This window comes from Hippocampus zosterae, chromosome 6, assembly GCF_025434085.1.
Source record: "Hippocampus zosterae strain Florida chromosome 6, ASM2543408v3, whole genome shotgun sequence".
In the NCBI taxonomy this organism is placed as follows: domain Eukaryota; kingdom Metazoa; phylum Chordata; class Actinopteri; order Syngnathiformes; family Syngnathidae; genus Hippocampus; species Hippocampus zosterae.
The window spans coordinates 21,221,257-21,239,835 of NC_067456.1; the positions used below are offsets into that span (position 1 = coordinate 21,221,257).

The window sequence follows — 18,579 nt, forward strand, 5'->3', positions numbered from 1 at the left end:
GCCTGCAAATAAGAAAACTTCAAAGGTCCTAAGACAGAGACATCGCTTGACACTCCAGTTTTATGATATCTAAGGGTGGTTTTATTGGTTGTTTTTCAGCTTATTTACACAATCATAAAACACAGAGATTTATTGACATGCATTCATTCCCTCATGTGGAGGACATGACCTAACGAAAGAATGACATTGGTGTCATGTAGACACCACATTGTGGTCAAATAAAAAATGCTGCTTTGGCTTCAACTCACTTACAGTACGTCAATTTCATCCATCCATCCATCCATCCATTTTCTGAACCGCTTAGTCCTCACTAGGGTCGCGGGGGGTGCTGGAGCCTATCCCGAAGACGGCTGGGACGTCAATTTCATCACATCTAAATTCCTTTCCTTAATATTCCTTAAAAGTCAGACATGGGCATCCTCAGGACCGTTCGTCATGTATCCCGGATTTTTCGCAAATACTGTATCGATAACAAATATAGCCAAGTCACTATTCTAGGGGGGCGGCCCGGTGGGCCAGGTGGTTAGCACGTCGACTTCACAGTGCAGAGGTACTGAGTTCAATTCCAGCTCCGTCCTCCCGGTGTGGAGTTTGCATCTTCTCCCCGGGCCTGCGTGGGTTTTCTCCGAGTACTTCGGCTTCCTCCCACATTCTAAAAACATGCACGGCAGGCTCATTGGACACTCTAAATTGTCCCGACATGTGAGTGTGGGCGTGGATGGTTGTTCGTCGGTGTGTGCCCTGCGATTGGCTGGCGGCCGGTTCAGGGTGTCCCCCGCCTACTGCCCAAAGACAGCTGGGATAGGCTCCAGCATCCTCCTTGTGACCATAAGCGGATCGAAAAATGGATGGATGGATGGATGGATTATTCTAGGGGATTTTAACTTGCATGTTGATAATCGATCAGAAGCTCATTTGAAGCTGAGTTTTAAGATTTTAATTGCATGAATGTCACTCAACATAGTTCTCAAAGCAACTTGAGGATCATTTTGGTATTTTTTTCAGCACAAATTGTTTTATACTCAGGCACATTCCCGAAGACGCCTTTAAGAAGCGCCATCTGAAGTGACCGCTAATTTTATTCGCATTCAAACAGAAACCCCAAAAGATATTTGACCCTCTTCTTGTGATTACAATGTTGACTATTAAAAAATAAAATAAAATACAGACCACCATGACGATCAGATGAAACAAAACAACTAAAAAGAAAATGCTGCTGAAAGGACGTGGCAAAACATACGTTTGAAGTTAAAATATTCAAAGGCTACCAAACCACCTTCAACAAAGCGTCAAAAATGAGAAGCAAAAAAGTTTTTATAACCTGATAAATGTTCCCAGCGGGGTATTTGATGCAAAATGGGAAGAGTTTGCAGCTCACTTCAGCAGCAACTAAAGACAATAAAGACTGATTTTATTCTATCCCAACAGAATAATTCAAACGCATTGGCAAAATGTTAACTGTGTGCAGTACAGTACTGTACTTGGACATAGTCATGTAAAATAGTTTGTATTACACAATATCGCCACTAGGGAGGAGTGTCCGCCTGTTTTCAGTTACGCAGCGAGAAAGAGGAATGAGAGCATTCCTTTGTATTTGCATTCGGGTGATGCGGATAATGTCTGCTGTCTTGCTACCATTCCTGCCTGCAAGCTTAGGCGGAGCGACAATGACCTGACATTGTGGGAAAATGTGACTAGGATTAGATTACAAATATAGATACATATGGGGAGGGAATAAATGTAACGACGGTTCTGGCGGCTCATATTGACGCGGGGCCTGTACTGGGGCCCAAAGGGAGACTTTTTCATGGGGTCCTAAATGCCTGGAAGTACCTCTGTATAGATGGAAACGCTTGGGATGATTCGGTCAAGCCAAGGACAGTAAAGGTCATTAACTCCTGCCTGTTCTGGCCATAGTGATCAATGATGAATGTGAAGTCGATGTGGAAAAATAAAAAGCCTGCAGGCGATGATCTAGGTCAGTATGATTATATTGGGGCTAGCGAGTGCTTATATAATCCAAATGTAGCCTGTTTAATGCAAACTATTTTTCTGCATTTTCTTTTTCACCGCTCTGATAAAAGCTTTAGGACATTGGACTTGAATCAAAAACAAACCAACTTGATTTGGGTGCATTTAAAATTAGTTTATTGTCGATGGGACCAGTGTCAATATATGGGTTTCCTGTCCCGTCACGCACCTTTGTAAATGCCCAAGGGTGCCATTGTGAAATTTGATGCAATGGCTAATTACAGTACTGTGCTTTTTTGGAGGGCTGCCACAATACAGGAGGGAGGGACAAAGTCTCATTTCACCTTTTGACTGACAATGATTTGTAGCTTTTACAAATTAGCAAAGCCTATCCCACTCCAGGCAGATATTTCAAGACAACTTTATTTCCAGAACAGTTTAAAAAAAAGCTCTTTACTATTTAAATCTGATTTAAATGTAATCCTTGCCAGGGGAGGGCGGCCCGGTAGCCCAGTGGTTAGCACGTCGGCTTCACAGTGCAGAGATACCGGGTTCGGTTCCAGCTCCGGCCTCCCTGTGTGGAGTTTGCATGCTCTCCCCGGGCCTGCGTGGGTTTTCTCCGGGTGCTCCGGTTTCCTCACACATTCCAAAAATATGCATGGCAGGCTGATTGAACACTCTAAATTGTCCCTAGGTGTGAGTGTGAGTGTGAATGGTTGTTTGTTTCTGTGTGCCCTGCGATTGGCTGGCAACCGATTCAGGGTGTCCCCCGCCTACTGCCCGAAGACAGCTGGGATAGGCTCCAGCACCCCCCGCGACCCTAGTGAGGATCAAGCGGCTCGGAAGATGAATGAATGAATGCCAGGGGCAAGGATTAAATCAGAAATATCCCAAAGACTGCGGCCAATTGCAAGGCACATATAATATAGACTAGCTGGTTCGCCGTCCTCCGGGCGGCTCATCAGCTAGTTCCTGCGGAAGGCTGGTAAGGTGGGCCTTCGGCCCACAAAAGTGTTGTTGCTTGGTTCAACTTTTTGTTCATCTTCATTGCTTATCGCGAAAATAAAGAGATGTTTAGCTCTACTAAATAACTAACAATTTCATTGCAATGCTTGTGGGTAGACAACATTTTTTCGCTAAAATGCCCGCGCGATCGTAGTGAGCCACTGCCTGAGCGGCGCAGTGGCAGCGCGCAGTGGCGGCGCGCAGCGGCGCGGTGAAGTAGGTACGTTTTGAAAAGGGACAGACGGAAGGACAGACCGCGTGCGGGACGACGCGCAATATATATATAGATGAACAACTATTTTTCAAAGATGGAATGTATAAAGAAAAAAACGGACAGTTTTTTTTTTAAAGCGAAGGCTTTATTGAAGTAACTCGCTCAGTGCTTATCATCAATCTTTCTGTTTGGAAGGCAGCTTGACAATCACAAAATGTATACCATTGATGACGGTGAAGGTTGAAGACTTCAGTGTAAATAATTACACAGCAAAGACACACAAAAAACAAGGCTCCCAGCTGTCTGGGGAAGGTTGTAACCATCCCGTGAAAATGTGTCATTGAAACATTCTTTGTTCTTGTTAGAATCTCTGGGCACAGAACAGACACCATTTGTTGCAAAATCCACCCTCACCTCATTGCAAGTGGCTTCCTTAAAATGTCTTATTTGGTATTCATCCTGTGTTGAATAGAAAAATTATAGAGGAAAAAAAGCCCATGGACTGTCAAACATTTCTTACCGCAGTCCCGAGAAAGCTCTCACTGTGAGACGATGCCACACACGTGGACGATGTTTAATAAGCCACGTGCCGCTGCATCATACTGGAGGGGATGATCATGAAAAAGACGGGCTTACTTGCTACATTTTGATCTCTAGAACCTTGTTACTATTGCAGCCTGCGCTCAGTAACAGCGACGGAGTGACTGTTGACCTCATTTCAGTGTTGCCTCTTTATCACTCACTCCCTTCTCTCTCTCTCCTCTGCCACTCGCCTTTCTGTTGCTGTCATTTACTGTGTTGTCAGAGGCCCAAGCCGGACCAACGGTTGACTTGGATGTTTAAGTCGCAGTTATATATTCACAAGAGCAATTTGTCTCGATTTATCAGTTACTCCGTACGCTCCACTTATCTCCTTTCGGTTGCTGTCAGATATTCTGCGTTCAGAAAGCAAAGCTTAAACGAGAGTTCCGCTAATTGTATTTAATTGTCACTGTTTACAATCCCAATACAACCTTACACGTCTAGCATATGATTCATCAAAGCAGAGGTTACTTCTTAGTCTCACAAGCTTCTCTAACCAGCATACCGGTTTGAACCAGCTTCAGTCTGACGCTAGCTGAGATTCTCAGTTCCACCTCCGAGTCAGCACACTAAGCACTACTAAACCTTTCTGAGCTCATAGAATTTCCTGAAAGACCAGCTGCTAGACTTCCTCTTACACCATTTAGTTTCAAGACGATTAATAGTCGCACATCTTTTGCAGCAGACTGAAAAGAAAAAAAAATTACAAAAGTGTGAGACTTCAGTTGGTGTATTATGAGAAGAATTTAAAACATCCTTTGGAACCATCTGAAATAGTGTGAGAACAGTAGTCACTGTCTCTCTCAAAAGAGACATGCTATATGCCGTACTGTATTAATCTTGAAATATTGTTTAAAATGTCGTTGCTGCGTTGTTCTGTCGTAGGAACGACGTCGATTTTGCACAGCGTCTTGAAACTGATCATACTGATGATAATGATGACGCTTTGAATCTTTTCATTGTTTGTGCAACTTCTACTATTGAGACATGACAAAATCCTCAACAATGCTCACCTAAACTCATTAAATGAAATCCATTTTTAATAATATTCATTCATTCATTCATTCATTCATCTTCTGAGCCGCTTGATCCTCACTAGGGTCGCGGGGGGTGCTGGAGCCTATCCCAGCTGTCTTCGGGCAGTAGGCGGAGGACACCCTGAATCGGTTGCCAGCCAATCGCAGTCATTTTTAATAATATAAAATCTTTCTTGATGCTGTTTTTTTTCTTTTTTTTTTTGCAGTATGTCCCAAATACTCCTTTATAATCGAGTCGCTGAAAAACCAAAATCTCCTTCAATCCTTCCCCCTCTTCCTCATTTCGCAACAGCTCAGCACAAAATGTGAACTGAGAGGGAATGAAACTCTGCGCCAGGGGTGTAGTGGGCGTGGTACGCGGGGGTACGCCGTGCCTGCGTGGGTTTTCTCCAGTTACTCCAGTTTCCTCCCACATTCCAAAAACATGCACAGTAGGTTAATTTGCCACTGTAAATTGTCCCTATGTGTGAGTGTGAGCTCGGATGGTTGTTCGTCTCTGTGTGCCCTGTGATTGGCTGGCAACCGGTTCAGGGTGTCTCCCGCCTCCTGCCCAAAGACGGCTGGGATCGGCTCCAGCACGCCCGCGACCCTGGTGAAGATAAGCAATTCAGATAATGGATGGATGCATATAGTTGGGGATGATAGTCATTTGAGTTCTCTTGAGATTGTTGCAGGGATAATACTTTGAGGAGTTTTTTTGTTATGTAAACAGTCAATGATATGGTACAGAATAATTCTCAATCTATTCTTCTTTACACCCAACCTTCCCCCACTCATCCGGCAATAGCACTAAGGTACAGTAACAGAATCCTCCCCTAAGCACTTTGTCACCAAAAGATTGTCTTACCTTTCACCACAGAAGTCTTTTCTCATTGTTATAAGCAAGCCAAAGAAAGCAGACTCGGTGTGTATTGCTTTCATAACCATGAAATAATCACTGATGACTCGTTGGTGATGATCCTCATCCTTGCGTGACCTGGCCCTCCTGCCACGATGAACAATGGGGCTGCTTACGACTGGCTCCAGCACTTTCCTTTGCTTGGCGCCTGACCAGGCCTCATCACTTCATGCTTCTTTGTTCTATGTTGTCTTTGTATAGATCTTGCGCACATCCATCAGTGGAGACGCAGCTCGGTTTTGAACTCCACTTTGGGATTGTTTCCAGTTACAAGTCTCGAAATGTCTACTGATACACCTTCACACACATCTTCTAAAAATGACTACAAATGTTGTCAAATGCAACCTTGGTCAATTGTTGATGATGTCATTTTGTTAAAAAATGAAGAAAGAAAACACCAACTTTCTATGCGGCAACATTACTTGTACTGAGATCAAATTCTATCCGTGACAAGATGGAGGTCGAACTTGGATGATCGTATTTCAAAATAGTGCCAAAGAAAACAATGAAAGTACTGTTGAAACAACCTATAAATGCACAATACATTGACCATCGTTATTGGTAGAACAACAAAGAATGAGTTTGAATCCTGAATGACATACGGTAAATGCTGGCATCTCATTTTTGAACATGCTTAAATGTCACGATGCTGGCCGGACAAAGCATGTGCAATCGGCTGGTTGTCCAGTCCAGGTCACCTTTGCTCAGGGGTGTAGCCCGCCTCTCGCCAGTGGCAGCAAGTAACAAACGACAAAGACTTTGTACTCAAGCTAAGTTCATACATTCAGTAGTATATACATTTCAGTAGTAAGAACTGTACTTTCGACTCCTTTCTTGGTCATCCACCTTGTCATCATCGTCCGCGGATGACGACGCAATGTAAACAAGATGTAGCTGGAGAAGGGTAAAGCCAACAGCGGGTGAGCTCTCGATTGGTTGAGAACTTGGGGACTTTGAAGGCATAGCAAATGGGGATATCAGCTATCTATACGACTGAACAAGGAAGCAGTAACGAAAATGGCAACAGATTCAAAGTTACAAGATATTTCCCAGATAAGAGGAATTGGTTGTCTTGTGCCAGCCTCAGAACATTCTGCCATTTAATTCTCAGTCTGAATCTGAAAAATCCCATAGAGGGAAGGTTTATTTTGTTATCAGATAATCTCGCCGTTTTTGTGTGTGTGTGTGTGTGTGTGTGTGTGTGTGTGTGTGTGTGTGTGTGTGTGTGTGAGACTTAATTCAACTTCAGAAAGTTAGCAAAGCTATGAGAACACGTTTTGCCAGGATAAAACTCCAACATACAACTTTGGTTCACTATGAGCACTAAAACTTGCAAACTATTTTGTGTGCAGTTTCTTGTGCCAAGTTATCGGAATGGCTTGTGTGGAACTGACAGTAAATCAACAGTCACTAAGAAACTTAAAAACAGGAAACAAATTCGTAAAGACCCTCAGTACAGAGTGTGAGTACATTTACGTTACCACTTTTGTCATTTGCGATAGACTCCATTTCACCTAAACACATTGCCAAGGGCGCCTCATACGATTTTTGTTTTTATTTATTTATTTTTTTACCATTCTACCAAGTATTCAAGTAAACTATTTACCTTAACTCAAACAATTGACAGTATCGGTGACTTTGACAAGATATACAGAAGCCACATAAATGTTTTAATGTTTGCTGAAACAAGCTCTTCTGGGATTTTCCAAAAGACTTGGCCAAATTTTGAACCACGTGACCTTGGAGACATTCAGTATGACAAAAGCGTTGCGCTCAACCTTCCTGGTGCCATGGTTGTGAAGCACTCAGTCATGCATGCACTGAACCACCTACAGTACTTGCACGCCAGGTATTTTTTTACAGATGACCTTTTTGTGCGCAAACAGCACAAGAAGAAAAGTTATGCGCAGCCAAAATGGTAGATTATGATCACTTCCCCAGTATATTTTTTTTATATGATGATATTGAATTTTGATGACCTCATTTCATTAGACCCCCGTCTTTACAATTCAGTACAGTCCTATATTACGGCAAACTACTGTTGAATACAGTTTTCTGTACCTCAATCTGTATAGAAATGACTCATATTGACAGTGCCAACCAAATCTAAATGTTCGTGTCTTTGTTGACGCCAGATATATGCGACTGTTGTTGTTTTTGTATATCCCAATTTGGTGCAAGAGGTCACAGCGTTGGGGCTGTTCAGTGTATAGAATTCTTACTAACATCGTTTGTTGATGACATAAGATCTGATCCAAGCGTGTTTATTCATTCAAGCTGTTTGAAATGTCTTTGGTTGAATATCAACCACGGGGCCTGTAACGGGCCCTCAAAATCATCTTTTACAACAGTGACCTTAATATGATCCACCTGATTCAGAGAGACCCGCTGTTTCTGGCACGGTGCGAGAACCATCGCATGGACAGAGAAACATTACGTTTGGCCTCGGGCCGCACGCGGTGCAACCAGCCGCAAAGCAAGCGGTAGCCGGATTGAACCAGTTCAGCGTGATAATGCCTGTGGCCGTGCCTGTTTGTCTATACGGGCTCAGCGTTCAGTCATTTAATCTGCACGCACGGGTCAGTCCCTACCAGGCTGTTGGTAGCTCGAGTGAACGGGGGACAATTTGAGAACAGAGGAAACATGAACTCTGCTTGATACAGAAGGCTGAAATCTGCTTCTGAAATGTTTATTTATTTGAAATTCACCATATTGTGGTGTTTTCTCCTCCAAAACAATGACATCCATATTTTTGAGAATAGAAAATGTGTGGGAGGGGGAAGATTTTCTGAGACCATGTAAAGTCAGGATTCTCAAGAGGAGTTGCGATTGATCTCCTAAAATACGCATGCAAAAATACTTTCAGAGCGATTGTTGCACCCAAATGACCTTTCCTGTGCTTCGATGACATCAGCGGACATTGGCCAGACGGACGCACTCGTTGTTTATTGCATGTAACATATTCCAGTAAGGCCTTGAAGGGAGTTAGTTATAAACACAGTGCAAACATTCTTTTCCTTTAACCCCAAAAGGGAAAGGAGATATGTCAGAGTTACATCACAGCACCACCTAGCCGCCTGGCACGAATACACAAGAGAATGTCACACACTCTTGCATCACCGTAACGCAAAAGTGGAGCCGAGCACCACTTTTACGTCTTCTGTTCAGATCGTCATCATATAAACGTAGCCAAAGTCTTCAACAGATATCACCAGCTCACTCTGCATTTCGGAGCAGATTCTCTTGTATGCTTGAGTCAGAAAAGACGCGCTGCTGTGCACTTTTTTGCCTTTGCAGATTCTCCTATTAAGTTTTTGCATGTTGAAGAAATGTACACACTCTGGATGGAGCGACATTCAAAAGAGGGCTTCCCCTGTCAAATTTCGCCATATGCGTATTCTCCCCGAGACCGTAGCGTCTTTTGGCATCTTCCCTCTGGAGACTGTACTAAGGTCTAGCACCTCTTAAAGGTGAAAATCCACATTACACCTTTTGATTCAATTTGTTGCTTGTATGCTCCACCGGTGATGGCTGCGTGCCCGAGTGGCTGCTGACTTGCACTGGTGGCTTGGTGAGTGTTTGAAAGTGCAGCTCACAACAACTGCACTCATTCTAATGGTGAGCTACATTTTGAATAATTTGTTTTCATTTGACATATGCTGGTTGGAAAATCCATCGACCGTTCCGTGCATGTGTTTGGCAGGAAGCACTGCTAGGCAATGCTTAAACAAAGGCCAGCTCACTCACTTTTCAACAATAAAACAGCTTCAAATATACAGTACATGAGCACAGTCCTCTTATTAAATTACTTTTATTAATTTTATTACAAAATGCAAATACACTTGCTCCTTCAAAGTGGCCCCTTGATGAGCCGCGCACATCACTGAGGTTGATCATTATGTAAATGTCAGATCCATATGCAACTTAATTTTTACATTTAAAGTGTGAACTATCTTCAGGATGTTTTCTCTCCTGGGACTAATGGGAGGGGTGGGAGGGGGGTGCGGGGGGTGGGGGGTTGCCCGGTATCTGGTGGGGGGACTGAGAAAGGAAAAAAATAAAATCATTAATTCACTGACTTGAGAGGTTCTCTCTTTTTTTTTTAAACAAAAGCATAATACACAGTAGTAGTACTGTAGTAGTAGGAATGTTTATGCAGTACAAGGTATGAATTTGCCCAAAGGTTGAGTTGCAACACAAACATGGGAACAGAATAGGCAAAAAAAACGCCCAAAATAATTTTATTTTATATATATATATATACCCCTCCGTGAGCCGTCACCTTACCGTGGTGGAGGGGTTTGCGTGTCCCAATGATCCTAGGAGCTAAGTTGTCTGGGGCTTTATGCCCCTGGCAGGGTCACCCATGGCAAACAGGTTCTAGGTGAGGGGCCAGACAAAGCATGGCTCATAGACCCTTATGATGACTACAATATATGGACCAAGGTTTCCCTTGCCCGGACGCGGGTCACCGGGGCCCCACTCTGGAGCCAGGCCTGGAGGTGGGGCTCGTTGGCAAGCGCCTGGTGGCCGGGCCTACACCCATGGGGCCCGGCCGGGCACAGCCCGAAGAGGCAACGTGGGTCCCCCTTCCCATGGGCTCACCACCCATGAGAGGGGCCAAAGGGGTCGGGTGCTATGTGAGCTGGGCGGCAGCCAAAGACGGGGACCCTGGCGGTCCGATCCTCGGCTGCAGAAGCTAGCTCTTGGGACATGGAATGTCACCTCTCTGGCAGGGAAGGAGCCCGAGCTGGTGTGTGAGGCAGAGAATTTCCGACTGGATATAGTCGGACTTGCCTCCACACACAGCTTGGGTTCTGGTACCAGTTCTCTCGAGAGGGGTTGGACTCTCTTCCACTCTGGAGTTGCTCACGGTGAGAGGCGCAGAGCAGGTGTGGGCATACTCATTGCCCCCCGGCTCAGTGCCTGTACATTGGGGTTCACACCGGTAGACGAGAGGGTTGCCTCCCTCCGCCTTCCGGTGGGTGGACGGGTCCTGACTGTTGTCTGTGCATATGCACCAAACAGCAGCTCAGAATACCCACCCTTTTTGGAGTCCTTGGAGGGTGTGCTGGAGAGTACTCCTGCTGGGGACTCCCTTGTTCTGCTGGGGGCTCACGTGGGCAATGACAGTGAGACTTGGAGGGGCGTGATTGGGAGGAACGGCCCCCCCGATCAGAACTTGAGTGGTGTTTTGTTATTGGACTTCTGTGCTCGCCACGGATTGTCCATAACGAACACCTTGTTCAAACATAAGGGTGTCCATATGTGCACTTGGCACCAGGACACCCTAGGCCGCAGTTGGATGATCGACTTTGTAGTTGTGTCATCGGATTTGCGGCGGCATGTTCTGGACACTCGGGTGAAGAGAGGGGCGGAGCTGTCAACTGATCACCACCTGGTGGTGAGTAGGCTCCGATGGTGGGGGAAGATGCCAGTCCGTCCTGGCAGACCCAAACGTATCGTGAGGGTTTGTTGGGAGCGTCTGGCGGAATCCCCTGTCAGAAGGAGTTTCAACTCCCACCTTCGACAGAGCTTTTCCCATGTTCCGGGGGAGGCGGGGGACATTGAGCCCGAGTGGACCATGTTCCGTGCCTCTATTGTTGAGGCGGCCAATCTGAGTTGTGGCCGTAAGGTGGTTGGTGCCTGTCGTGGCGGCAACCCCCGTACTCGCTGGTGGACACCAGCAGTAAGGGATGCCGTCAAGCTGAAAAAGGAGTCCTATCGAGCCTTTATGGCCTGTGGGACCCCAGAGGCAGCTGACGGGTATCGACTGGCCAAGCGGACCGCGGCTTCGGTGGTCGCCGAGGCAAAAACCCGAACGTGGGAAGAGTTCGGTGAGGCCATGGAGCCGACTTCCGGACGGCTTCGAGGAAATTCTGGTCCACCATCCGACGTCTCAGGAGGGGGAAGCAGTGCACCACTAACACTGTGTACAGTGGGGATGGGGCGCTGCTGACTTCGACTCGGGACGTTGTGAACCGGTGGGCAGAGTACTTCGAAGACCTCCTCAACTCCACCAACACGCCTTCCTTGGAGGAAGCAGAGCCCGGGGACTCTGAGGTGGGCTCTCCTATCTCTGTGGTTGAAGTCACCGATGTGGTTAAAAAGCTCCTCGGTGGCAGGGCCCCAGGGGTGGATGAGATCCGCCCGGAGTTCCTCAAGGCTCTGGATGTTGTGGGGCTGTCCTGGTTGACACGCCTCTGCAACATCGCGTGGTCAACAGGGAGAGTGCCTCTGGATTGGCAGACCGGGGTGGTAGTCCCTCTTTTTAAAAAGGGGGACCGGAGGGTGTGTTCCAACTACAGAGGGATCACACTCCTCAGCCTCCCTGGTAAGGTCTATTCAGGAGTGCTGGAGAGGAGGGTCTATCAGGAAGTCGAGCCCCGTTGAATGGGTCCGTTTTGGGGGCCTCAGTATTGCATCCCTGCTTTTTGCAGATGATGTGGTGCTGTTGGCTCCTTCAAACGGGGCTCTCCAACTCTCATTGGAGCGTTTCGCAGCCGAGTGTGAAGCGGTTGGGATGAAAATCAGCACCTCCAAATCTGAAACCATGGTCCTCAGTCGGAAAAGGGTGGAGTGCCCCCTCCGGGTCGGGGAGGAGATCTTGCCCCAAGTGGAGGAGTTCAAGTATCTTGGGGTCTTGTTCACGAGTGGGGGCAGGAGGGAGCGGGAGATCGACAGGCGGATCGGTGCAGCATCTGCTGTGATGCGGACGTTGTATCGGTCTGTCGTGGTGAAGAAGGAGCTGAGCCAAAGGGCGAAGCTCTCAATTTACCGGTCGATCTACGTCCCAACCCTCATCTATGGTCACGAGCTATGGGTCGTGACCGAAAGAACGAGATCCCGGATACAAGCGGCCGAAATGAGTTTTCTCCGCAGGGTGTCCGGGCTCTCCCTTAGAGATAAGGTGAGGAGCTCGGTCATCCGAGAGGGACTCAGAGTCGAGCCGCTTCTCCTCCACATCGAGAGGAGCCAGATGAGGTGGCTTGGGCATCTGATTCGGATGCCTCCTGAGCGCCTCCCTGGTGAGGTGTTCCGGGCATGTCCCACCGGGAGGAGACCCCGAGGAAGACCCAGGACACGCTGGAGAGACTACGTCACCCAGCTGGCCTGGGAACGCCTCGGGATCCCCCGGGGAGAGCTGGAAGAAGTAGCTTTAGTACCTAACCGCTCTGGGTGACAGAATAAAAAATATTTTATTGATCATCACAGTATGAAAGAAGTTTTAGTTTGAAAATGAGGTGCATTCGCCTGTGCTTCTGTCAAAGGGCAGGTCAAGCTACGAACATCGATTATTATTATTTTTTTAAATCAATCTGTCTGTCTGTCTCATTTGGAGTACTGGGTTGAATGAACTGTGCACCTCATCAAACACTGCAAACTATAAAAACGTTCATAATTGCTGTGTTAGATAAGATTTCGGTTGCTTGTCCAACTGCAGGGTCATGTCTCATAGTCCATTCAGAGCATCGAAATCTGCTGTACTTCTTATCAAATGAAGATGTTCTAAGTCTAAGCCTTTATCAGTTACCCTAACTCTATTTTCGGTACATCTGTCAGTGTTGTTTAGGCCATAGCAGCTAAATTTAAACCAATGCAGAGGAGGTTTTGATCTCTGCACAAGGGAGTGAATCTCCTCTCTCCTGAGAATCTGCCTCCGAGGGGACAAAAATGGACACAGCCTCAGCCCTTGTTTAAGTTTTGTGACGCTTTTGTTAAGATTAAGAACGAACGCTTGGTATCTACAGGAGAATAGGGTCGACATCTCAAGGCTCTGGCTTCCGTCCTCCCGCTCAAGTCTCATTGTGCATTGCTCGTGCCTTGCGCGCCCGGGGACAGCTTGGAGGTCATAAATATGCAGCCAACACTTTTTTTTTGGAAGAACTGCATTGACATTTCATGTCTCCAGCCATGCCACCTGTAGACAGTCAGATATCCTGTGGCGACGCATTGTTCACACAGACTTGGAAATTATGCTGGCCAGGAAGAGCTGGATCCAAGTTGACTTGAAACCCAGCAAGGATTCCTGGCTCATTGTTCCACCAAGCAGTCAATGCCACATGCCGGGCATACTGCGTATGACCTTCACTGGGCTGCACTCACAGGAAAAAATATACTTCCTGAGTCACTTACCACCATTGGGATGGAGGACTTTCTTTTCCCTTATAAGGCACTCAGGATGTGAGAGGGCAAAGAGTGATTGCATTTCCATAAAAAAAAAAAATGAAACAAACATTTAGCCTAATACCCAACGGTTTTGTTCCAGATTTGACAATGACAGGTCCTCTCTAGTTCACCAGCTAAGATCAGCCAGATAGCATATGGCCTCAGGTTAAGGTTGGAAGTAAATACAACTCAAGACCCTCCCATTTGAAGAAAATAGGTTGCAATCCCAATATTTTTTTCCAGAAATAGTCCAGAAAATGCTGATTCAATCTAGAGCAGGGGTGCCCAAACTTTTTGGACCGAAGATCTACTTTTCGATCAACTAACCTCCCGGGATCTACCCTTACCGGCATGCGCACACACGCACACGCACACACGCGCGTACGCCGTGATGAGAAACAGCCTGAAACTGAGGCATGCGACACATTTTTGCAGCCTGTTAACTATCGTAGCTCACACGTACTGTTTTAAAGTGCTTCCCTGGGCCCTCCAAGAGTCCTGTTCTTTTCTCGTGCCCTCGGTGAATTGTACACGAAGCAAACTCTGAATGAGAATCATGACGATAAAAGATGGAGCGCAATTTTTTTTTTTGTAAAAATGAGACTGATAAGATGATTAGTGTGCAGTGCATATATGCAAAAAAATATATTACTAACATGTACAAAGACACAAATGTTCTTTTTCTCCTCGACACTCCTCGGATCTACTTGGGACCTGTCTTAGATCTACCGATAGATCAGGATCTACCTAATGGGCACCCCTGATCAAGAGTGTCAATTTTTGGGAACCCACACAAATAAATAAACACACTTTCAGTAATAATTGTGTGTAGACTACATATGACACATTTTTTTTATACATGTTTGATTTTTATCCTCCTTAAAATGTTGTCTTGAGAGCACAATAACAACAATGCATACAATACTACACTCACACACACACACACACACACACACAGAAAAATGACATTGTGTAGCTCTTCCTGCTAGTTAAACATCCTCTTCACTGGCTACAACAACATGGAAAGATGTGCAAATAGTACCATTATAAAGATGGCACAAATTTTAAAAGAAATAATTTACAGTAGAACTACACTATCTAATACCACCAAAATGTGCACTTTTGAAGTTACAGTAGAATGAATAGAATTCCAGAAAGTAAAAATACTGGAAACCTGTGAATCAAAACTAACAAACAAAAAGCCAAAAATAATTGGCTTTAGCCTCATATATGTCTTATTATTCAATGAGTAAGTGCAGCTCCACAAGGTCCAAGACTAGAAATTCTGCCATCTGGCAACATATGTGAATTCACAATTTATTTATAAGATTGCTGCCTTGCATTAACAGCGATGTAGAAGCGCATCTTTTGTATTTTGGCACATTTCTATTGGGTCAATTGAGACAACCAGAGCAGTATTATTTTAACAATACCTTCAGTCAGATGATCCTAAAGTGTTGGTTTTCAGCGACGCAGAACTTCACTGCATCAAACCAACAGCTGTTTTTGGTATTTATAAAAGTGAGCTATTCAAGATATGCACAAGCCGCAAGATATTACAAACAACTCTGAGTATGATGTAGTACATTTCTACACTGAACACTAAAATATGTTGTCACCTCAAATACCTTTATATTTGTCTGCACTATGGGGGAAAGTTAACTCTTCGGATGTTACAATGCAGTTCTACCGTACTGTAAAACATCAACCATAACAATGATATGGTAAGATGGTAAAAATAATACTTTTCTCACATCGTTGAGTTTCTAAATTCCTTGAACAGAACATTGCCATCTTTGTAAAATACATTTTTTAACTGAGCTCTCCGCAAATGTATGTACACAAATTCTTGGTTCATGAAGTGAAAAGTTTACAGAACAGTTGTGAAACCAGCCATGATGTACACGGTCTAGAGACAATAGCAATTGGCAAAAGACAGGAGGCAGAGTTAAAGGTGGCTGAGTTAAAGATGCTGCGATTCTCCTTAGGAGTGACAAGGATGGATCAGAAATGAGGTCATCAGACAGACAACTCAGACAGGAACGTTTGGAGAAAAAGTTTGAGAGGCCAGACTGAGATGGTTTGTACATGTACAGAGGAAGGACAGTGGATACATTGGTAGAAGAATTCTCGAGATGGAGCTACCAGGTAGGAGATAGTGAGGAAGGCCAAAGAAGAGATTCATGGATTCCGTGAGAGAAGACATGCAGGTATTTGGAGTAAGAGTAGAGGATGCAGAGAACAGTGAAAGATGGAAATTAAAGACTTGCTGTGGCAACCCCTGAAAAGAGACACGCCGAAAGGAGAAGAAGATGAAGAACCCCTGTGGCATACGATCAGTTGATTTTCATTTGATTGTATTATACACAGTGTACTGTATGTGCGATGTGTGTTCTTTCATTTTATTGTAATGATGACATTTTGAGATTCCTGAACAAGCTTTCCAATTTTCTAAGCATGCGATGTTACTGTCACAGGTTTCTGCTCTGAAGTTGTGTCTCTTAACATACACACAACCCTGTTACTCAACTAACCAAACACTAAAATGAAATAATTACATAAATAGCGTGTAACTTTCTTCTTCTTTATAAACTGGGAACGATTTATTGATCAAAATTAGTGATTTTCTGAGTAAATGTAACGGTGCTGCACCAAGGTCAGCAATACAAAGTGTAGTCTGACAATCCCATCAAAAGTGAAAGTGCTCCGTTGAGCTAGACAACCCGATGGTTTTATCACCTAAATTCGTCATCAAATAAATAAATATATCGATGGATAGATAGATAGATAGATAGATAGATAGATAGATAGATAGATAGATAGATAGATAGATAGATAGATAGATAGATAGATAGATAGATAGATAGATAGATAGATAGATAGATAGATAGATAGATAGATAGATAGATAGATAGATAGATAGATAGATAGATAGATAGATAGATAGATAGATAGATAGATAGATAGATAGATAGATAGATAGATTTTAATGGTGGTGCCTAATTGCCCTTCAATTCATCTAAAATGAAGTGAAAATGAGGTTTTTCGGTACGCGTTAAGTTTCATCACACTCGCCTGTTCCTTTGTTGAACAAAAACAACAAGGAGCAGCCGCGTGTTGACGTCTGCCGTTGACTGGAGTTGAAACGTCCTCCTTTCTCTGCTTCACGACGGCTGACGTCATCGCCGGCTGCGGAGGGATCCTCCCACAGCAGCAGCATAAATAGGCGCAGGTTCAGCTCTCCGGCGCTCACTCAGCCTCACAAGCCACGCAAGAGCGCGACTAGCCTCTCTCAGCCTTAGAGCCACGCCAACCGAGAGACGACATGTCCGCGTACGCGTCTTCAGACTGCCGCCGTGTCAGCCCTTCCGTCCACGGCAACAAGTTTGCCACGGCCCACCGCAAGAAAGCCGTGGCCAACATTTTCGACAACGTGAGCCAAGACGCCCTGACCAGGCTCTTCCAGAAGACAGGCGACATGAAAGCAGAGGAGCGGGTGAGGAGCATCTTCTCCTACTCGCACGACCCGGAGGAGACGGCGCGGGCGCTGATGGCTCTGAAGCAGAGGAAGAAGGACAAGTTCCTCCAGATCGCAGGCATGCTCCGGCAAATGCTCAAACTCCGCTGACGGCGCTGATATGGCCGCCTGGGTCGTCTTTCACTCGGCTCGACTCGGAGCCCGAAACCACGCGTGACGACGCTCCCAATGGGACTCGAGCGCTGCAAGTGCGGCGGCTCGCCTGGGACGATGATGGGCTTGCAAATGGCCGCCGGCAAGATCACGTTGCAAGCGTCGGAGGTGATGGCGAGTCCCGCCGTGACCAGATGGGAGCGCATAAGATGACGGGAGCAACGATGGACATCAAACGACTTTCCTGAGACCTGAATTCAGCCATGCGGATGCTCCACCTGTGAAGAAGCAGCACACGAAGGAGGTGCTGGTGAGACTGTGTGAGACTTTTCGTGCCACAAGAAGAACCTTCATGGATGCCTGTCCTGAACACATGCCTACTTCCAAGATGAACACTGTCACTGAGGTGGCTCAAAATGTGACTCTCATGTATGAGAGCACTATGTTTTTCATGAATGCTGTGTCCCATTCCTTATCCCTTTTAATAAATTGCTTTATTTACAAAAGTTCATCTCTGCTTTGTCCCGTGTATTGTATTATGAACCAGCAATTTGGACTCCCATATCAAGGATACCCGGTGGCGATATTGATATGCAAAACGAGAATAACTGCCGTGCTTCAAGGTCACTTTAATGGCCAAAAAGGTACAACCGTACCTTGTATTCGAAACTATAAACATGATAAGTAAGAGACACCTGCAGTGAGGAAAAAGTGCAAGTGACAAGTCATTGCACCCCTAAAGCAACAATAATGATAGAAAATAATTATAGCTTAGCAAGTTGAAAAAAAAACAATATTTTAAACATATTTTTTTAAATTGTGAGAAATTAAGGAAAAATATATGCAAAAGGGGCATCACAATTACTCCGAATTGAATTCAAATAGAATATCTGTTCCCACATTCTTCCTATAAGCTATTGGCAGTATTTGTTACTCATCATTATTTAAAAGTGAAAGTCAGACGACTGATTTTTGATGAGGCATGTCTCTCAGAGCTGAGGGCAAATATTAGTTGATATTTAATGTTGAGTCAGCTCACCAAGCCCAAATGTCTTTCTTCATAAAGTGTGTG

At 45.2% G+C, this 18,579-nt stretch overlaps 1 protein-coding gene across 1 annotated transcript; it reads left to right on the forward strand.

The window, feature by feature from the left end:
- The first annotated feature begins 17,101 nt into the window (after positions 1-17,101).
- Positions 17,102-18,018, forward strand: tcima (transcriptional and immune response regulator a). The gene has a single exon (XM_052068401.1). The coding sequence runs from the start codon at positions 17,202-17,204 to the stop codon at positions 17,502-17,504; it is 303 nt and encodes a 100-aa protein (XP_051924361.1). The 5' UTR covers positions 17,102-17,201; the 3' UTR covers positions 17,505-18,018.
- Positions 18,019-18,579: the final 561 nt, after the last annotated feature.

What these genes read in the sequence shown, in the direction of transcription:
- tcima (XM_052068401.1), top strand. Translation starts at nt 17,202, where the DNA reads ATGTCCGCGTACGCGTCTTCAGACTGCCGCCGTGTCAGCCCTTCCGTC.